This window comes from Ahaetulla prasina, chromosome 11 (genome assembly GCF_028640845.1).
Source record: "Ahaetulla prasina isolate Xishuangbanna chromosome 11, ASM2864084v1, whole genome shotgun sequence".
Taxonomy (NCBI): domain Eukaryota; kingdom Metazoa; phylum Chordata; class Lepidosauria; order Squamata; family Colubridae; genus Ahaetulla; species Ahaetulla prasina.
In genome coordinates, this window is record NC_080549.1 from 27,226,104 (window position 1) to 27,246,162 (window position 20,059).

The window sequence follows — 20,059 nt, forward strand, 5'->3', positions numbered from 1 at the left end:
GACGGTCTGAAATGAAAAGAGGGTCTTTCACACTGCGATTTACACCACCCACAGATTCCACCCATTCTTAATGGTTTGATTTTTATCTTTAGCTATCGGCATAGGATTTGCAGATCTGATTTTAGAGCCAGTTTTGGAGTCCCTGGTGAACTTTTTGGCCCAGCTGCCTGGGATGTAAGATCCAGGCAGATCCAGAGGAAGGAAAAGGGAAAAAGGATGGATTCTGCTCCTGCTTCCAAACTGCAAGTTTCACTCTAATCCTAACCCAGTTTTGGTCTTCCAGTTCATGTCACCCTTGACTCTGCTTTGGCCTGTGGGAACACTTTGGTCCTCATAGGCTTTTCTCCACTGCTCCTCAACGATCCAGCAAAATTTGGCTATCTATATAACATGAACTACTCTATAGAAACTATAATATCTATATTATTTTGGCTGGGTTTGCCTTAACAGATTAACAGAGTTGGAAGGGACCTTGTAGGTCATCTAGTCCAACCCCCTGTCCAAGCAGGAGACCCTACACCATTTCTGACAAATGGCAGTCTGGTCTCTTTTTGAAAGCCTCCAGAGATGAAGTTCCCGCAACTTCCAAAGGCAACTTCTGTTCCATGGGTTGATTGTTCTCACTGTCAGAAAATTTCTCCTTATTTCCAGGTTGAATCTCTCCTTGGTCAGTTTCCATCCATTGTTCCTTGTCTGGCCTTTGGGGGTTTTGGAAAATAGCTTGACCCCCTTCCTCCTCTCTGGGGCAGCCTTAGTCAAAGGGAAAGACATTCTACTAGATCCTTGACAATTCAGCAAATATTTCAGAATATCTCCAGTTTCCAAAAGGTTGTTATTACAATGTTAAATCTTTATATACCAGCCCATCTCTGTATTTTCAGGATATTAAACACCACCATCACGACCCCATATGGAGCTCAGTAAAACCCAGAGCAAGCAAAAAGTGATTAAATTTCTGAGGAAATAATAGACGTTTGCCTGGTACCAAACTGATAGCAAATTAGCCCTCCAGGGAGCTCCATCGCCTGAAATAGCTCTTCCCCAGTTCAGCCAGCTACAGCATTTTCCTCCAGTCACATTGAAGTGGTGAAGAGATCGGCTCTCCAGGCTGATCTCCTACGCCTGCCTGCAATCGGCCTCTGGAACAGGATTTCCCGGTGCCTCCTGAGTTGGGGCGATACGTCAGCCTTTCCTCGTATGCCTGCATTCTTTGCACCAAACAGAAGAGCGTTTATATTACCGAGCAGTAAAGCAGCTCACATTAAACTTTGGAAAAGCCATTTATTTTAGGCCATGTGAAAGCAACAGCTGGTCCTTAGAAAAGTCTGCCCACATCTGCCCACTCTCCTCTTTCACAGCTTTCCATGATGTCAGATTTAGCCTTTTTTTTTTTTAATCAACATATGACTTGACTGTGGGGCTGTTTTAAGAGAGGAATTTGGGCTCTTTCAGTTAAAATTCAGAAGCCTGGAGGGCTTTGATGCTCTTTTAAAGGAGGAGACAGAGGGAGGCTGGCTAGAGGGATCCTTTTTTGTTTGTTTGTTTGTTTGTTTGAGGGTATGTGAAGTACAAAAGAGTTGGGGTCGAGGGAGGGGTAAAGATAGTGAACTTGGAATGAAGAAATAGAGTGCTTATAAGTATATAATTGACTAATCTAAGCCCAAAACTAAAGGCCAGATTCTACAAGCTATGAAATATGTGTTCATATCTACCATGCATTTGTTGCAGGAAAAAATACGGTAAGAATATGCTGCCTAAATTAAGTCCATTAACTTTCCTGGGCCACTTTGAAAAAGAATGCATACATTTTCTCCTAAGCAATTCAAACAGTGAAAGGGATCTGATTTGCTTGGCTGAAGCAAGGAGACCACCTGGTTTGGCTTTGATGGAGGGCTAGCCAAAATACCTGCAGGCTGGGAGGCTTCCAGCTGGATGCTGACTAGCCAGTAGGGCTCTGGGGGTGGGGGCTGGGCTATAGCCCCCACAGCTACAGACCTGGTGTCCTTCTAGCTGCATGTGCCAGAAACACTGAATTGAAACCCCTGTTCTGGGATTCCCTACATTCTGCATGTGAGTCCCCCAGCTCAGGAAACCCATTCATACATGCAAAATGCCCTGATGTGCAAATATATTGAATAAATGTAAAATAAATAAAATAAGAACATTGAGTTAAAGTTCCTCTGAAACAGGTTCAGGTGCGGCAAAACAAGTTTCCCAAGACTTGACTGGATTCTGGATTCGGCAATTCTTGATTATCGCCTGATCTGGACAGGAGGCTAGACTGGCACGTTAAAAAAAACAGCAACAACCCTGGAAATAGCAGTGCCCAATGACTCGGTATCCTTGCCAAGGAAATGAGCCAGCTGTGTTCATGCAGTCAGCAAGCATTTCGTTCGCATTGAAGGCGAGGTTGACTTGACCAGATGTGGATGTGCTGGCCTTTCAAGAGCTCATCCACATACATAAGGAGCCTGTCTCGGGATGGAGAGAGGAATAGTCTGCTTGCTTTCTGATACATGTTGTAGGTGAGCTTCTGAATGAGAATAGAATAGAATAGAATAGAATAGAATAGAATAGAATAGAATAGAATAGAATAGAATTTTTTATTGGCCAAGTGTTATTGGACACACAATGAATTTGATGCTGGTCTTAAGATTGCAGGTACTTTTATTGGGTCCTCACAACTAGAAGACCGAGTTAAGGAAAGTAATTAATGCAAAACCAAGGATTGTGGTTGGCTATCTACCACGTTTTCTTTCCCCGAAGGGCAATGTCTATGGAGATTCTCCGGCATCCAGGTCATGGTTGTCCCAAAAGAGGCAACTGGACTTTCATGCCTCCCAAAAGAGGCAACTGGACTTTCTGGTTTTTCTTTGAAGGCATTTCGCTTCTCATTCAAGAAGCTTCTTCAGCTTTGACTGGATGAAAGGATTTTTTTTTTTTTTTGCATTTATATCCCGCCCTTCTCCGAAGACTCAGGGCGGCTTACATTGTGTTAAGCAATAGTCTTCATCCATTTGTATACTATATACAAAGTCAACTTATTGCCCCCCAACAATCTGGGTCCTCATTTTACCTACCTTATAAAGGATGGAAGGCTGAGTCAACCTTGGGCCTGGTGGGACTTGAACCTGCAATATTGCAAGCAGTTGCTGTTAATAATAGGCTGCATTAGCCTGTTGCGCCACCAGAGGCCCTTATTTATACTCCTTGCAGACAGATGGTCATTTGTATCCTTTTAGAGGGTTGTTGAGGCTACTTGGAGGTTTATCTGTGTCCTCAGGGTCAGCCTGAGTGTGGCTGGGTGTGGAGCCATCTTGTGCTTTACTGCTGACTGCCGGCTGCCTACAATTTGGCAGTTTGATCTCACCAGGCTCAAGGTTGGCTCAACCTTCCATCCTTCCGAGGTCGGTAAAAATGAGGACCCAGATTGTTGGGGGCAATATGCAGGCTCTGTAAACCGCTTAGAGAGGGCTGTAAAGCACTGTGAAGCGGTATATGTCTTTGCTATTGCTACATGCTGTAAAATACCCTTTCTGAGGCTGTCTTAACCAAAAGGTTGTGTAGCGATCAGTCATTAAGTCAAGGACTTCCAGGGATGTGTGTATATTTGTTTCTGCATACAGGCCGACCTTTTTACAGTGAAAAGGGGTAATGCTTGTCCTGCAGCTTTTGATGCTGGTGTGCAAAAAGGCATATTTCTCCCCCCCCCCATTTGCCCTGCCCCAAATTTCTTTGTTTTCATCTTGTGCAGTTACAAAAACAAACGCTGTTACGCTGTTCCCTCTCGGGGAAAGGCCAGCTCCCTCCTGGTTTCCGGACTCCTCCGCCCCACTCACATCCAGGGCCCTTTGGAAGAGAGGAAGGAAGGAAGGAAATGCCCCGCTGGAGTTCACATTCCCAGGCCTGATGTGAAGGAGAGTTCAGCAGGATCCCAGGCCTGCCCAGCTAACCCGCCCAGCTCCTCGGCTGCTCTGCAGGGCGCTGGCCTGGACGGTTCTGTAGAGATGTTTTGATTTGCCTGCTTCCCCCGTGGAGCAGCAAGCCAAGCCTCTTCTGGAGGGAATGGTGGCTTTCCGTCTAGCTCAGGGGTCTCCAACCTTGGCAACTTTAAGACTTGTGGACTTCAACTCCCAGAATACCTCAGCCAGCAAAGTCCACAAGTCTTAAAGTTGTCAGGGTTGGAGACCCCTGGTCTAGCTTGTGCTTCTGAGGGGCCTGGATGGTGGAGCCTCAAGGGGCTTTTATCAGCAGCCGCTTCCTGCCTTCGGAGGGGTGAGCCTGAGTCTCCCCTCTGCTCTGCAGGGGAGGATAGGCCATCTTTAGGCTGGGAAATTGGGCTTTGACTTGTGAGAGCTGGAGTATCTCAGAGTAGTGGGGTTCTCTTGACCAGGCTTTTTGGAATGTGTTTTTAAAGGCTTTTATTTGCCCAAGACCACTCGGGGATGGGGGCAGTCCACTCTGTTTTCCAGCCAGGAGATTCTTTTGCATCGGGTGCTGGGAAGAGAGACTCCATCATTACAGGTTAACTCCGTATCCTAGATCCAGAGAGTTTGCTCGGGTGTTCCTTCTGAAAAATCAACAAGGGCTTAGTATTAAATGAGTATTTCTGTCTCCAAGCAAATTGTGGGCGGGGGAAAAATAGTTGTGAAATAGGTCCTTCAGGAATGGCTCTGGGCTGCCATGCAGCTGTCATGTGAAGTTGCCTGGAGATGCTATTCCATTGAGTTCAGATTCTGAATCATCCACAGAGGCTGATTCTGCAACAGTTGGCCCAAGATTCATAACAGAAGAGAGTTTGGCAAAACACTTGTGGTCTTCCAGAATTGCTTTAAACGAGGAAGAGTTGAAGGTCTTGTTTTGCTCCCTCTTGCCCCAAGTTTCTCTTCTGCTGAACTTTGGCCAGTGGTGGGATTCAAATAATTTAACAACTGGTTCTCTGCCCTAATCACCAGCTGGGTAGGCATGGCTTGGTAGTCATGTGACTGTGTGGGCGTAGCCAACTCAATGTCACTCACGTCGATGGGTGCTTCATCTTAGCTGTTACAATGTAATAAGGGTTGACCAGAGAGGCAGTTTCTGTAAGCAGGGCAATGAAGATTAGGCTAGAAACACCACCAGAATGTTTCCTTCCTGCCTTCCTTACAGGATTAGCCCTGTAAAGTGGGGAAAAAAACAAAATGAGATTTCTTCCAACAATCGGTTCTCCAAACTGCTTAGAAAGTTAACAATCGATTCTCCCAAATAGGTGCGAACCAGCTGAATCCCACCACTGACTTTGGCCAGTGAGTGAATTTGTTTGCTTTGGGTTGAGTTGTGTTCTGCAGAGCCATATTGTCTTAGGGCAGGGGTCTCCAACCTTGGTCCCTTTAAGACTTGTGGACTTCAACTCCCAGAGCCCCTCAGCCAGCAAAGCTGGTTGAGGAACTCTGGGAGTTGAAGTCCACAAGTCTTAAAGGGACTAAGGTTGGAGACACCTTAGGGTCTTGTTTCTAGTGATTAATCCCAGAGTTATAAACGGTCAGCAGTTCTGGAGCCTGATGTGAGAACTTCACCTTGGAGGCCACACTAAAGGATGCAGGGCAGCAGACGGTCTCTTGAACTTCCCTGAAGTTCCCTGAACTCTAAAGTCTAGTATGGTTTCCAGGCCTGACACTGACCCTGAGCCCAGAAAGGCTCCTGCCTCCATCCCACCCCCTGGCTTGGCTTGAAGGCAGATTTTGTGGCGAGAACGGATTGCCTCTTTTGAGTTAATCCATCTGGCCTGGTCCTTTCGGTCCAGGTTATTGTTTGCACGGCCTTTTTGAGGGAATCCTAGAAGTGCCTTGCCTTGAGAAGGCTGATTAGGACTCGTGTGTTCCTGGCATTCTGCATATACTGTGGACTGCTGTGACTCAATTGATGTGGCAGAGAAAGGGCTGTCCTGGAGAGGGGGGGGGGCTTCCTGTTTGCGGCCTTTTGAAGCAGCTCCAGATCAGACCTGGGGGCACCCAGTGGGGGAGGAATGGGGGAAATGACCGGGGGGGGGGTTCCCTGCAGTCAGACATATGGGTGAACAACTGCAGGGGCTCTCAGTGGCCATCATGTTGAAACTGGGTCATAAGTAGCTGGGGGGGGGGGGCTGTGGCAACTTTGAACAGTCATAAGTCGAGGACTGCCTGTAGCCAAGAGGATATTCAAATGAATCTTTGCTTGCTAACCTGCAATTAACACCGTTATTTTTGCCCTGCTCTTCTTCCCTTGTTTTCCGTGAGAGACCCTTGGCAGATGCAAAGGATTGTAAATAGTCTGCGGCTTTTGTTGCATCGCCCCCCTCACCTTTCCTTGGCTTTTTTTCAGACTCCAAGGCTCAGGAAGGTCCTGTGTGGGTGCAGCCACTGGATCCCCTCACTATGCACAACTCCATGAAGGTAGGAAGCCCTTCTGGGGTCCCAAGGGGTATTGTGGGTCCCTTGGGAGAGACAGTGCTCTTCACATAGTGGGCACATCAGTCACTTTGCAGAAAACAGTCATGTCCATCATTAAAGTAGCCAGATGACCTCTCTTTGCCCCTTAGATCAGGAGTCACTGAACTTGGCAACTTTAAGACTTGTGGACTTGAACTCCCAGAATTCCTCAGCCAGCATAGCCTTCTTCCTCTTCCACACAGTCCTGATAAAAACCCATCTCCTTTGACTTCCAAAACCTCTATTGGTTGTAGGAATTCGAGGCTGGAATGAAAAAGGAAATGTTGTGTGGATGTGAAATGGAAAATCTTAAGTTCCATTTAGGTCTCGCAACAATTCTTTAAAGGTTTGGAAATACCAATGGATTTAATAACTACTTTTAATTGCTAGTTCTGCTTCAGTGATTTTTATTTTTTTATTTTATTTATTTTGTCAGAACAGTATATATAAGTATAAGCATGAAGTAACTATATAATATATAAGCATATATATGAGTATAAGTATGTAATAACTATATAAATTGGATATAATGAAAGGAAACAGTAGGACAGGAACGGTAGGCACGTTTGTGCTCTTATGCACGCCCCTTACTTATTTTTACTTACCTCACCACTGCTTTGTTGCTAAATTATGTATTCCAAGCGATGCTTCTAAGGCTGTTGTCTGTTCTGTGCCTGCTTCCTTCCCTTGCTCTGCGTCTTAGGGACAGAACTCAAGCACCCTTGCTGAACGCCACAGAGGTTAAGCTGCTCTGCAAAACTTCCGCGGCTCTTTCTATCAGCTGTTTTGCATTCCTGAAGTTTTCCCTTCAGGCAATCCTCTGACTTGAGATTTTATAGGATGTTTAAGGAATGCCGGCATATCCTGTTTCTCTGAGACTTGAGGGGGGTTCCAGGCTGGCGCAGTAATAAGCAGTTTAACTGGCTGGACATGGAGAGGGAAAGCCCGTATATTGTCCAGCTCTGCTAGGCCGTGACTTGCATGTGCAAAATATCAGCAACTCAGGCACTTAGGAATGGGACACACTTCCCAAAAAATAGCTAGAGACCAAGACTTGTCTGATGTTTTCAAGGCTGGTTCCAGTTCAGCTTCTGCTGCCTGTTCAGACAAAGAAGAAAAATAGTGAGAGCTGCAGTCTTGTGGATGATATATGGAACTCAGTTGGATTTACTTCCTAGCCTAATTTCACTCAGGGGTTGGACTGTGTGTGGCAAATGCAAATGACAACTCTTTTGTCGTGTGCTTTCACAGAGCTGAGAGAAGGGTAATATCCTGCCGGGTACTTTCTGGTTATTCTAGTAGTGATGTTCTATCAATTCACCATGACACGGAATTAGCGAATTCCGAACCCACTGCTGGGAATATGGGAATACAATCTTATAATGAAGATTGTAAAGTCCAAACTCCGTGGAGGAAATACCATCAAGGCAATGAACACTTGGGCAATTCCACATGGCTGGAATAATGGACTGGACCTAAGCAGAATTAAAAGTCCTGGATAGGAAAACCAGAAAAATAATGACACGGGATTACGTCCTTCATCCCCACAGCGATGTTGACAGACTCTATTTAGCAAGGAAACTGGTTGGGTGTGGAATGTTGCAAGTACATCATGTAGTTGAAGAAGAAAAAAGGACATTGGAAGAGTGTCTGAAGGACAATGAAGAAGATGCACTGAAGCTAGTAGACCACAAAGGCAAACTCAGTACTCAAGAGACCAAGAAGTCAATTGCAAAAGGCAGCTTTGCATCCTGCCTTTAACAATACCCGATGATACCTCATAATACTGTCAAACAACATTTGCCTACCCCAGGTCTTTGGGAAGTGCTCGATAGCTTCAAAAAAATGCCAGATCCAATGATGATTTCATCGTAGAATCATGGGTCTGGAAAGGATCTCGGAGGTCTTCTAGTCCACCCCCCTGCTTAAGGCAGGAGTCTTATGCCATCCCATTCAAATGGTTGCCCAGTCTGTTTTTTGAAACCTCCAGTGACGAAGCACCCAGAACCTCAGAAGGCAAGTTATTCTATCTTTTTCTTTCCTCCATGAACTTGTGCCATGTACATTGGACTTCCCTTCCGGTTTTTCTCTACCGCATCCCTGTACTGTATGTAGATTGAGCTGAGTATAACCCAAATTAATAGTGACCTTCCACGACTGAGGTTTGACTTCAGCCTGAATCTTCCTGTTCCTTGTCCAGCACCCAAATTATATTGCATTGGTCTTTATTATGATTGCTTCTCTATGCAGTTGCATTGTGCCGAAACCATGGCTTGGATCTTTGAGAATCAGGATCCTCCTTCAGGGGACCTCCAAATAGGTTTGTTTGGCTTCTCTCCAGAAGAATGGAAGGCTGTCCTGGACTGGATATGTATTCCACTGCAGGACTGCCTCCCATTCTTCTTGTAAAAGAAAAAGAATGGCATTGCCATAGGTTTATGCTATAGACCAGGGGTCTCCAACCTTGGCAACTTGAAGCCTGGAGGACTTCAACTCTCAGCAAAGCTGGCTGGGGAATTCTGAGAATTGAAGTCTTCCAGGCTTCAAACTGCCAAGGTTGGAGACCCCTGCTATAGACCACCCAACGAAGCTGAAGAAATAGATGAACTTTTTGCTAATCAGTTAACCAATGTATGTAGGAAACACACCACAGTAATAATGGGGGACTTTAACTATCCTGACATCAACTGGGAGACAAAGTCTGTATCAAGTTTAAGATCAAACAGGTTCCTGATGAGCCTGGCTGACAATTTTGTCATCCAAAAGGTAGAGGAGGGAACTGGAAGGTCAGTTATATCGGATTTAATTCTTTCTTATAGAGAAGAAATAGAGGGGACTGAAGTTGCAGGAACTTTGGAGAGAGTGACAGTGTCATATTGGAATTCAGTATAATGCAAGCAATAGAACATAATCAAACTAATGTTTTAGACTTTAAAGAGCTGATTTCAACAGACTTATAGAGAACTTGGAAAGGGTTGCATGAATGAAAATCTTAAAGGGGAAAACAATTCAAAAAGCTCAGAAACTCTGAAAAATGTGATTATAAAACCCCAGTCCACCACAATACCGCTGGGAAAAAAAAATAAGAAATCCAAGAAGAAACCAGCATGGTTGCATAAAGAACTCTCTGATAAATTGAAAGACAAAAAGAATTCGTAATTAACACATAATTACACATAATTAAGGCAGAATATCAGCATATAGCCAAACCTGCAAAGATGAAATCAGGAAAGCTAAGGCTCAGAATGAACTAAGACTCGCAACAAATGTAAAAATAATAATTTTTTAAAAAACACTTTCTTTCAACATATAAAAAACAAAGAAAAGTCAATGGGAGAAGATGGCAAGGAAGGGACAGGCAGCAGGGAGGAAGCAGAGCGGCTTCATTCATTCTTTGCGTCTGTCTTCACACAAAAGGAAAAAACAGCCAAAGCTACCAAAAGCAGATCGGTTAAAGACTGTCTAGGAATAGAAGTTAAAATAGGAAAGAAAATGGTAAGGCAGCACTATCCACTCTAGACAAGTTCAAGCCTCCAGGACTTGATGGATTAGATCCCAGAGTCCTGAAGGAATTGGCAGATGTGAACTCGGAACCATGAAATAATATCTTTCAAATATCCCAGAGCTCCGGGGAAACAACCAGAGGACTGGAAAAGAGCTGATGTAGTTCCTAATTTCCAAAAAGGAGGAAAAATGGATTCAGGAAACTACAGGCCACTCAGCCTGACATCATAACTGCGGAATCCTGGAAAAGATCATCAAGCAACAGAACTGTGAACACCTACAAGCAAATAAAGTTATAACCAAACGCCAACATGGGTTTGTCAAAAAAAAATCATGTCAAACAATCCTATTTCACTCTTTGACAAAGTGACTAAACTAATGGCCCAGAGAAAGGGGCTGGGCCTCACTTTGTCTAAAATGGTATAGAATCTCCTGCTTGGGTGGAAGGTTGGACTGGAGAACCTCAGGGGTTCCCTTCCAACTCTATTATTCTGTTCCGTTCTTCTTTCTAGGATCCTGTCTTTCCATCCCATCAAGCCCAAAGAAAGTCTGGAATGGTAGGATCTCCCGACCTGGGCAGGGGGTTGCACTAGAGCAGTGGTCACCAACCAGTGGTCGATGGACCACTGGTGGTCCATGATAAAATTTTGGTGGTCCGCAGAAAAATTATTTGCATTTTTTATATTGCACTAAATACTATTTATCTTTTTAAAAAAATTCATATTAGTGGTCCTCGGGATTTAAAATTATGAATTTAGTGGTCCCTGAGGTCCGAAAGGTTGGTGACCCCTGGACTAGAAGACCTCCAAGGTCCCTTCCAATCCTATTATTCTATGTTCCATATTCTATGTTCCATGTTCCGTTAGCTTCCCTGCAGTGTAGCATCCACAGGAAGACTGTCCTTCCTGCTACCCTCTTGTTTTTCTCTTGCTTCCATCTGGATTATTGGCTTCTTCAAGAAATTCCATCACCCTGACCCACATAGCAGCCAAGAGAGAACGGGAAGGAGGCCTTGGATTCTGTTGGAGGAACTTCACTCCTTTCTCTGAGCCAGACAGTCACAGCCAAGGAGCAAATCTCAACACAAAGAAACCACATCGTCTGACCGTGGAGTTTTGCCCCTTCTGATCTAGATCTAAAGACACAACTAATGCCTCTCTTCTTGAATTTCCATCTTCTGTTCCTGCCTCTGTGGCCTGTTGCTTTTGCTTTCCCTGGATTGTCGTTTGAAAGCCAAATGAACAACGTTCCACTTTGCCAAGACCCACTAATAGTTATATTTTAGGCTATTTAGGGACAAACAAGGAAAACCCTTCGATTGTGATCCTTTGGCAAAAGGTTTGTGCTTATGAAGACTTGTTTTCTATGGGATGTTGGGTGGTTTTAAAAATAAGATGAAAAATAAAAGATTGAATCAAAAACTTCAAAGTGCTTTCGAGAGAGAATTTGAGTGAAAGTAGCAATGAAATTTGTCAAAGATAAATGTGAATGGTCAAATATTCAGGCGTTGCATCCTGGATTCCCTCTCTGGCAATCATATTTCCAGAAAGGATCTTGGAATTGGAATTGATCACAAGCAGAGTGTCAATAGTGCAGTGGGGCTGCAGACAAGACCCAGTGTAGTTAAAGGTTGCCTCAAATATGGGATGCAATTGCTGCCCTTTATTCTGTTCTAACTAGGTTCTCCCTTTCAAGTGCTGAGTCCTTTTGGGGACACCAGAGTAACAAGATCCAGAAACTGGAACAGATGCAGCAAAAGGTTGCAAGGGTGATGAGCAAACTAGTAATTAAGTCTTGCAACGAAAGACTGAGGGAATGTGTACCTTGTATGTGTACCTTGATGCTGTGATTGTCCCATTTCAATATCTGAGGAAGCTCTCCAGAGACAATGACTAAGTCTTGTTCTCTACCTTTCAAAGTGTAGGCAGCATAATGGCTTCCGAAAGAGCGGTGGGGTTCTTTTTTTGTGGGGGGCAGGGGCGGGCAGGACATCCATCTATCTGGGAGGCTTTAGTTTGGACTCTTGCCCAGAGCAGAGAATTGGCTTGGTAAAGGCACGGTTAAAATATTTGCAAAGAAAAACGAACGGGGAAAACACCCCAGGTTCTCCTGGTGGCCCCTGAAATATGTTCCCAGGTGGATATTCTCAGGACTGAGAGGTTGATTGCTCAGCCACTTAGCATCAATCTGATGAAAAAGAACAAGCTGGCTAAGAAGGAAGACAGCAACAGTGAATGAAACCAAATATTAGTATCCCTTTAGTATTCTTCCCGCCCATTAATGTAATTAATCTGGCATAAAACAATTAAGGTCCCCCGGATGGTGTAAGATACAAATTTGAGTGTCAGTTTTGGAAGCCATTCTAGTGATAGTAAAACTCTCATTATGTTTATTTGTTTATTTGTACTCTCAAGCTTCCGTGCTGCCACTTTCTCATGGGTGGGAAAAGTAGGAGGGGGGATTTAGTGGTGGTGCTGGGCCCCAGCATCCACCGAAACCCTTGGGTGATACGAAGACTCAGTGAAGATGGAGGAGAAAGAAGAGATCACAGAGGGGGATCACAGTGGGGACGGATACTCAAGGATTTATCGACACCTGGTTTTCTCCTTCTGAAGAAGCGGTGTGTGCCATTGAGGCTAGACGCTCGGCCCAAGGAGTTGGATTCCTGGAAAAGTTGCCAGTCTGATCCGATTCCTGAACGGGGGACCAGAGGAGAGACCGCCTGGATATTAAGCCACTTCCAGCCCAGTGAAGTCGCCCCCTGAGCCAGAGTGGAGAACAGGGACAACTATCGGATCCAGAGAGTCTGATTAATGTCGGAGTCCCCTACTAAATCCCCCCCCCTCCTACTTTTCCCACACATGAGAAAGTGGAAGCTTCCGACCAGGATGGAAGCTTCCGGCCTTGTAGGGCTTCCAAAGCTGACATTGAGAAGGCTTTAACTTTCCCTCCACCAGAATGCAGGAGGCCAGCTTCCAGCTCTGGCCATGCGCCAGGCATTTTGGTACCAGAGCGCTCATGTCATCGCTCTATTTTTCCAGTGTTGTGGACATTCTAGTGGCAAGTTCACAAAAATACGGTTGATTTTGTAGAATAAATGCTTGCATTTCTGTGATAGTAAAACTCTCATTATGTTTATTTGTTTGTTTGTACTCTCAGGTTAGCCCAAACAGGACATTATATTGCAACAAATTTTGAATCGACTTGCCTAAAATCTGCTCACTTCAAGAGTGGCTCTGTGGCCCACTTGGTCATCCCGAGTGCCTCGATTCTGGCCTAGCCCTCGTGCCGCTTCCACTGTTGGGCCTTTCCTTCCTTCTGTCAACTTTCTAGAAAGTTGGATTAGTTTTGCCGAGGGCTGAAATGTAAAATTTGTTACTAGCGGTTCTATGGGCATGGCTTGGGGGATTAATGTGACTGGGTGAGCGTGGCCAACTTTTTTTTTTTTTTTTTTAAAGCATTTTTTTCTACAACCTCTTTGGCCGAAGAGGTTGTAAAAAAATGCTTTCAAAAGCCTCTGATGATTAGGCAACTCAGCTGGGATTGCCAGAGGAGCCTTTTAAAAGCTTATTTTTACAACCTGTTCGGCTGAAGAGGTTGTAGAAAAAATGCTTTTAAAGGGTTCTGACGATCCCAGCTGAGCCGCGCTTTTAAAAGTAAAAAAAAAAGCCTCTGATGATCACGTGGCTCAGCTGGGTGGGGGGGGCGGGGGAGGCAGCGATTTTTGCTACCAGTTCTGCGAACAACCCGCCACCATCACTACCAGATCAGGCAATCCAGTCCGAACCGGGAGCATTTCACCCCTGGTTTTGCCCCTTGAGGAAAATAATGATAATTGGAATGATGATGGTTGCTTTTCCTGACTTGTTGTTTTCTGCCTGTTGTGCTCCTTTATTGCCCTTTTTTTTTCTTATTCCAGGTTAATATTGATTTTGATTGGATTTGATTAGAGCAAAAAGCGAAGCCATCATTTAAAATATGAATCATAGAGGTCAGATCAGTGGGCTTCGATGCAGAGGGTTTTACCAAGTCCTGGGCTTTTGCTCATGAAAACAGAGACGTCCAGTGGACCAAGTGATCCTTTCAGCTGAGTCTCGACTGGGCTGGGAAGGGCAGCAGCCTTCTCTGCATCTGGGGCTTAGAAAGCCTTTGCTGGCACCAGATGAAAAGACCAGGCAGTGACGCCAGGAGTGGCTTGAAGCTTCTGGCTCTGGAGGGTGAGAGGCCCACGAGCTGGCATCTCCTTGTGGGGGGAGGGACACAAAGCCAGCCCACCCCATGGGGATGAGCCTGCTTTCCTCAAGTGTGTGTATGTGAGAGAGAGAGAGAGAGATTGTGTGTGTTGTAGAGCCTTGCGTGCTTCCTTGATCACCAGCTGTTTGCGTGTCAAGTGACAATGGCCTAAAACAAGGGCTGCTTGTTTTTAAATAGCATGACCAACCTCACAAATGCCGCCGGGGCTGAACAGCCGAGTGAAACGGATCTCTGCTTTGCTTGCAGGAGGCTTATGACTCTGAACTCGATGAAGCTGGAAGTCCACTTTCAGCAGAAACAGGTAAGCTGCAACACGGGGTGCAAGGGCTGGGATGAGGCGCTGGGAATGCAGCCCATGTCCTGGGAAGGGCTGGACACAGGTTTAGTTCAGAGGGGAGCACGATGGCTGGTCCTTGCCACCATCCCCTGGCTGCCCCCTCCCGGGTTCTGTCCAGATGCCCTTTGAACTGACCCTGACGCTTTCCTAGAGCAACCCCTGGGGAGCTCAGCTGGAGAATCATGGGCCATCAGTTCTTGAGACTCTGGGAAAGAGAAGTCCAGGAGTGGAGACTGAGACAGGCCCTAGGAGGGCGGGGGGGGGGGGCGGTGGACTCAGACACAGAAACTAAAGCTGCAGTTGCTTAGATCAGGGTCTCCAACCTTGGCAAGTTTAAGACTTGTGGACTTCAACTCTCAGAGTTCCTCAGCCAGCTTGGCTGGCTGAGGAACTCTGGGAGTTGAAGTCCACAAGTCTTAAACTTGCCAGGGTTGGAGACCCCTGACTTAGATAACTTACATCATGCCTTTTCACTAACAAATATATATAGTTCCCTGTACACACTTTGTACTTAATTTCACCTGAATCAATCAATTTCCTGAGATTGCACACTACAGTACGTTGAAACAAACATGCTGGACACCATGACTCAAAGCCTCACTAATTAAGGTTAGTGCTAACCAAGTTTAATATTCAAATGAATGATTTAGCTCGGTCTTTAACTATCTAGGTAAAGACGGTTATGTAAATACAGCAAGTGTGGCAAAGAGTTCATAAAAATGCTCAAGTCAAAAAGAAGCCATTTCAGTCAGCCTAAACTATCTCAGATGGCTCAGGGGCTAGGATGTTGAGCTTGTCGATCAAAAGGTTGGCAGCTCAGCGGTTCGAATCCCTAGTGCTGCAGTGTAACGGCGTGAGCTCCCGTTACTTGTCCCAGCTTCTGCCAACCTAGCAGTTTCGAAAGCACATAAAAATGCAAGTAGAAAAAAATAGGGACCACCTTTGGTGGGAAGGGAACAGCGTTCGGTGCGCCTTTGGCGTTGAGTCATGCTGGCCACATGACCACAGAGACGTCTTTGGACAGCGCTGGCTCTTCGGCTTTGAAATGGAGATGAGCACCACCCCCTAGAGTTGGCAATAACTAGCATGTATGTGCAAGGGGAACATTTACCTTTACCTTTAAACTATCTAGAAAAAGGAGCAACCAATGAGAATAAAACCATCAAAGAAAGAGACAGAAAAGTTAGGGTTAGGGTAAAAATATAGAATAACAGGAATGGAAGGGACCTTGTGGGTTTTTTTAGTTTGAAGCACAATCGGAGACCAACCATCTTTCTAGAAACCTCTCCCAATTCAAGGATTGCCAAATTCTCAAGGTTCCTCTATTTTTAATTTGTAGTTTTAAAAATTTAATCTGAGTCTCCATGTTGCCAGAAAAGTGCATGAACATCCAACATCTGTTCTAAATCATGATCAAGATGTTTTGAGATCACTTTTATGGGGAAAAAAACTAAAACGGATATAGATCATTAAAATAAAAATGTGTTTTGCCCTTTCAAAAGCATCGTCAATTTAGTTGGATTTTCAGAAATTACTCTGAAGAGTCTCTCACACTTAGGTTTTGAATGAATGGTAAGTGATGGATTGGGTAATCCAGGGTGTCAAACACAATTTCATTGAGGGCCGCATCGGAGTTGTGTTTGACCTCAAGGGGCCTGGGTGGACGTGGCCAGGGTAGATGTGGCCAGCTTGACATCACTCATGTCAGGGGTCCCTGTGGTGGCCTGAATGCTCTGCCAGCGAAAACGGACTCCCAATCTCCGTTTTTGGCTGGGACGGCCTCCTGCAACCCTTTGCCAGTGAAAACAGAGCTTGGGAGGGCTGCACACGGCCCTCCCGAGCTTCCTTTTCGCTGGCAGAGGGTTGCAGGAGGCCGTCCCAGCCAAAAACGGAGATCAGAAGCCCGTTTTCACTGGCAGAGGCACTGTGGGCCAGTCCTTCACTGTTTCCAGGGCAGCCCCGCGAGCCAGTTCTAAGCACACCGCGAGCCAGATTTGGCCCGCAGGCCTTGAGTTTGACACCCCTGGGGTAATCCAATATACAATCCTTCTGGATTAGTTCTTTGAATCAATTGTCACCCATCTAGTGGGTATCATAAAACGATGCTTCTGACTATGCACAGAGGCTGCAGTTCCTTTAAGAGCCAGCCTCTTCACACCTTGTTGTCCAATGACTCCGATTTCTGTGCTTGATCTAGAATGAAGGCTTGGATGATGAAAACTTCTGTGCTCTTGGACGATGGACCTCCCGAAGAAACTGCAGAAGGTCCCACACTGACTCAAAGGAACATCTTGGAGCAGGTTTGCCCAGAGACTCCACAATGAGGAAGTTTTCCAGCCAGGAAAGTGTCCTCACAGACCTCAGTGCTGACCTGGAGGCCATTTCACTCCACAGCACGAGCAGCACTGGTGGGACCTTGGCTCTTCTGCCTGTGGCCCCCCCTTCATCATCCGCTCAGAACCCCCCAACTTTCACCAACTCTCCTGACAGCTTGAGTAACCATTCTCCAGCAGCCCAGTCTCCAAATGAAAGCAGCAAGGAAAAACCCAAGAAACGTCAGACGCGGAGTTTCCTCAAAAGAATCGAATCTCTGAGAAAGAAAGACAAGGAGAAATTGGACTCCGCTAAACCTCCAGATGGGGATAGAACTCGCCTCATGCCTGGTTGGAACTCCTCAAAGGACGCCGGGGAACCTGCCTCTGGGACGCAGGTTGTAGTAGGAAATGAAAAGCCACCTTCTTTCTACAGCACTAAGACAATTTCAACAGGTGGTCGGACTAACCAGGCTGTGGCCTCAATTAAAAGCAAATGGCAACATGAGCCCAAATATGGTAGTATTTATTTAGAGGATTATGAAGCAAGTCCGAACAAGAAATGGGATGCCAGAATGTGGGATCACCAAATTGCATTTAAAAAAGATTATTTATTCCACATCCCAGGGGATTACAAGCCAGGCACCTTCCCCAAATCTCTCTCCATCGAAAGCTTGTGTCCTTTGGAGAGTGGCTGTTTGGCAGACTGGAAATCGACCCCCAAAGCCTCCAGCCCTTTGGCAGGTGGCCCTGGCATCAGCGGTGGTGTCCATGTGGGTAACTCTTCTCATGCCCTGGAACGCCGACCAAGGAGGCCTTCAAGCACTTCCACAGATAGCCGCACCAGCCTCTACGATAATGTTCCTGACTTTGGCAGTGGAAACGATTTCTTTGATCTGGACCAGGAAATGATCTGTGAAAACCTAGATGACATCCTGCAGCACGTTTGGGGTCTCCAGCAAAAAATAGAGCTCTGGTCAAAGGCAGTCAAGTTGGACCTGGAGGATGAAACTATTGGCGTGGAGGAAAGGGAGGAAACAGATTCTGGAGAGGAGCCCACCAACCTGAACTTGGAGAACCACTCCATGTCTGACATTGGTACCTCCACCAGCGACTTTGAGAGCACCGCCAACTCTCTGAACGAGACTGAGGAGCCCGAAATGAGGGAGCGCAGAGACTCTGGCGTGGGGGCATCACTTACAAGACCTTGCAGGTAAGTCAGGGAAGAGTTTGGACTGGAGGCAACTTTTGGGGGGGTAATTAGGAATCTCATGATCCTCTTCTCTCTCTAGGAAAGGCCATCTGAGTGCTTGTGGTTGTGAATGGTTGTGATGGAGTTGTATAGCCTATGCACTTAATAAAGAGCAATAATAATTTCAGATTGTTGCTCTTCCAGTCCCTCCACCTAAAGATGGAAATAGCTACCGGGTCTACCTGGTCCCTGTTCAGAATTGGGATCGAATCCCCTCACTCTTGTGCGGTGGCCGTTGATGATGATGCCCCAGTGCTGTATTTTGGGGCAATCTTCTCTCCAGAGTGTTCTGCAAATTCTCACAGGATATACTGTCTGTTCTCAGGACAGAAATTGTCATTTTCAATAGCATAAGAAATTCCACAAATTTCTTTAGGGTGAAGTTGAAATTTGGGGATATGTTTAGCATTACATGTAAAACAAAAACTACTATCTACACTTCAGTGTCATGAAGTATCAATAATTAGACTTTAAAAAATTTGTGAGATTTAAATCATTTTACAAAAATGGTGCTTAGTTATTTATTGATGGATTAGAGTTTTGTCCCAATCTGAAGGCTTCTTGAACGAATGTCCCTTCTAGTTTTATTCCAGCAACATCCCTGTGAGGTAGGCTGTGCTGAAAGAGAGCGATAGCTGCCGTGGCACTAAAGGCACTTCCCAGCCTAAGGTCAACCTTTGCCAACTGCACAATGCCAGTGGGAAATTGGCAGCATTTTCAGGCTGGAGTTGGGATGCTCGTGGGGACCTAAGACTAGGAAAGGGGAGGCCCTTCTGGATCCAAGACTGGGAGTGGACTTTGAATGGACTGCCCCAGGCTGGTCCAAGGAGGAAAGATCCAAGGCAATAACTAAACTGGGTATGATCCCATTTTAATTCAATTAAAACCAGTGATATGATTATTCCTCAAATACTGACTTAAAAACTTGCTCTTTTTTTGCTTTAAAAATAGAGCTCAAAATCAAATTTTGGCTGGCTGTGGAGGCTTTGCCACATAGGCGAGGGGAAGTTTGTGGCTCCAGACATCAGCTTTATGGGAGGGGGGGGCTGCAATTTCTGCCAACCTTTTCAGATGCAAGAGACACTCAGGCATTCGGAATTTAAGAAGAAGGCGGTGGCCCAGGTTTCTTCTTTCCAAATGCAGAAGTCACATTACAGTTGTTGGAGGAGGAGGGAATCAAGAACCGTGGCTGATTTGCACTCCCCACTAGATCCCGATTTATCTTCTCTTCACCTACAACTAAGGAGCTCCATTTCTGCAGTTTCTTCCCAAGGAACGGCCATCCAGAGTGCACGTGGTTGATCTCATGATCTCCCTTTGATCAAGGGAGATTGTGCATTCCCAGCTGCGGTGTCTCTCCATGCCTTCAGAGAGAGCCAGCCTGCCATATAATCCCAAATCTCCCTCTAATGCTTTTCAGGAATGGACTTGTTGAGCAATGGACAATGAACACTGTTCGTTGTCTCTTAGAGGCAGAATAATTCACCTTTCATTTGAGTTTGAAAAAAACCCACCAAGATTTAAAACATTTGACAGCTGTTTTCCATGTATAAAAATAATATTTTTCCTAACTTTTTTCTAAATCAAGCTAGAAAAATCTGGCAATTTAACAGAGGCTTAATTAATCAATAGTTTATAGCAAAAGTACCATGAGGCTGAGTGCTTTCAGCTACCCCTATTGTAGTATTTTTGGTCTCCTTGTAGCATATTATTCAACTTGAATGACAGCAGAAGACATCTAGAAGGGTTCTTGCCAGAGGCAGGTTTCAAAACCTGTTGCTACCGGTTTGCTTGTGGGCACGCGCATGATGTGCAGAAGTGTCCGGCCAGGTGGGTGAAGCCTCCTGCCACTGCCACTGCTACTGATTTGTTCAAACTGGGGCGAACCGATAGCAACCCACCACTGATTCTTGCCCCTTGATTCCCTGGCCCACAAGGAAGTCAGATCTGAGCG

At 45.6% G+C, this 20,059-nt stretch overlaps 1 protein-coding gene across 6 annotated transcripts in view; it reads left to right on the forward strand.

The window, feature by feature from the left end:
* The window catches only part of STARD8 (StAR related lipid transfer domain containing 8), an 83,681-nt gene that overhangs the window by 36,941 nt on the left and 26,681 nt on the right, over window positions 1-20,059 (forward strand). For 2 of the 6 annotated variants that reach the window (XM_058196790.1, XM_058196791.1), the window contains exons 2-4: window positions 6,340-6,410; window positions 14,382-14,505; window positions 16,739-18,066. In XM_058196790.1, the coding sequence (XP_058052773.1) occupies window positions 14,383-14,505; window positions 16,739-18,066 (1,451 nt within the window). In that variant the 5' untranslated portion in view covers window positions 6,340-6,410; window position 14,382. The remainder of the gene's footprint in view (window positions 1-6,339; window positions 6,411-14,381; window positions 14,506-16,738; window positions 18,067-20,059) is intronic. The other 4 variants (XM_058196793.1, XM_058196795.1, XM_058196792.1 and 1 more) reach the window with 3 other exon arrangements.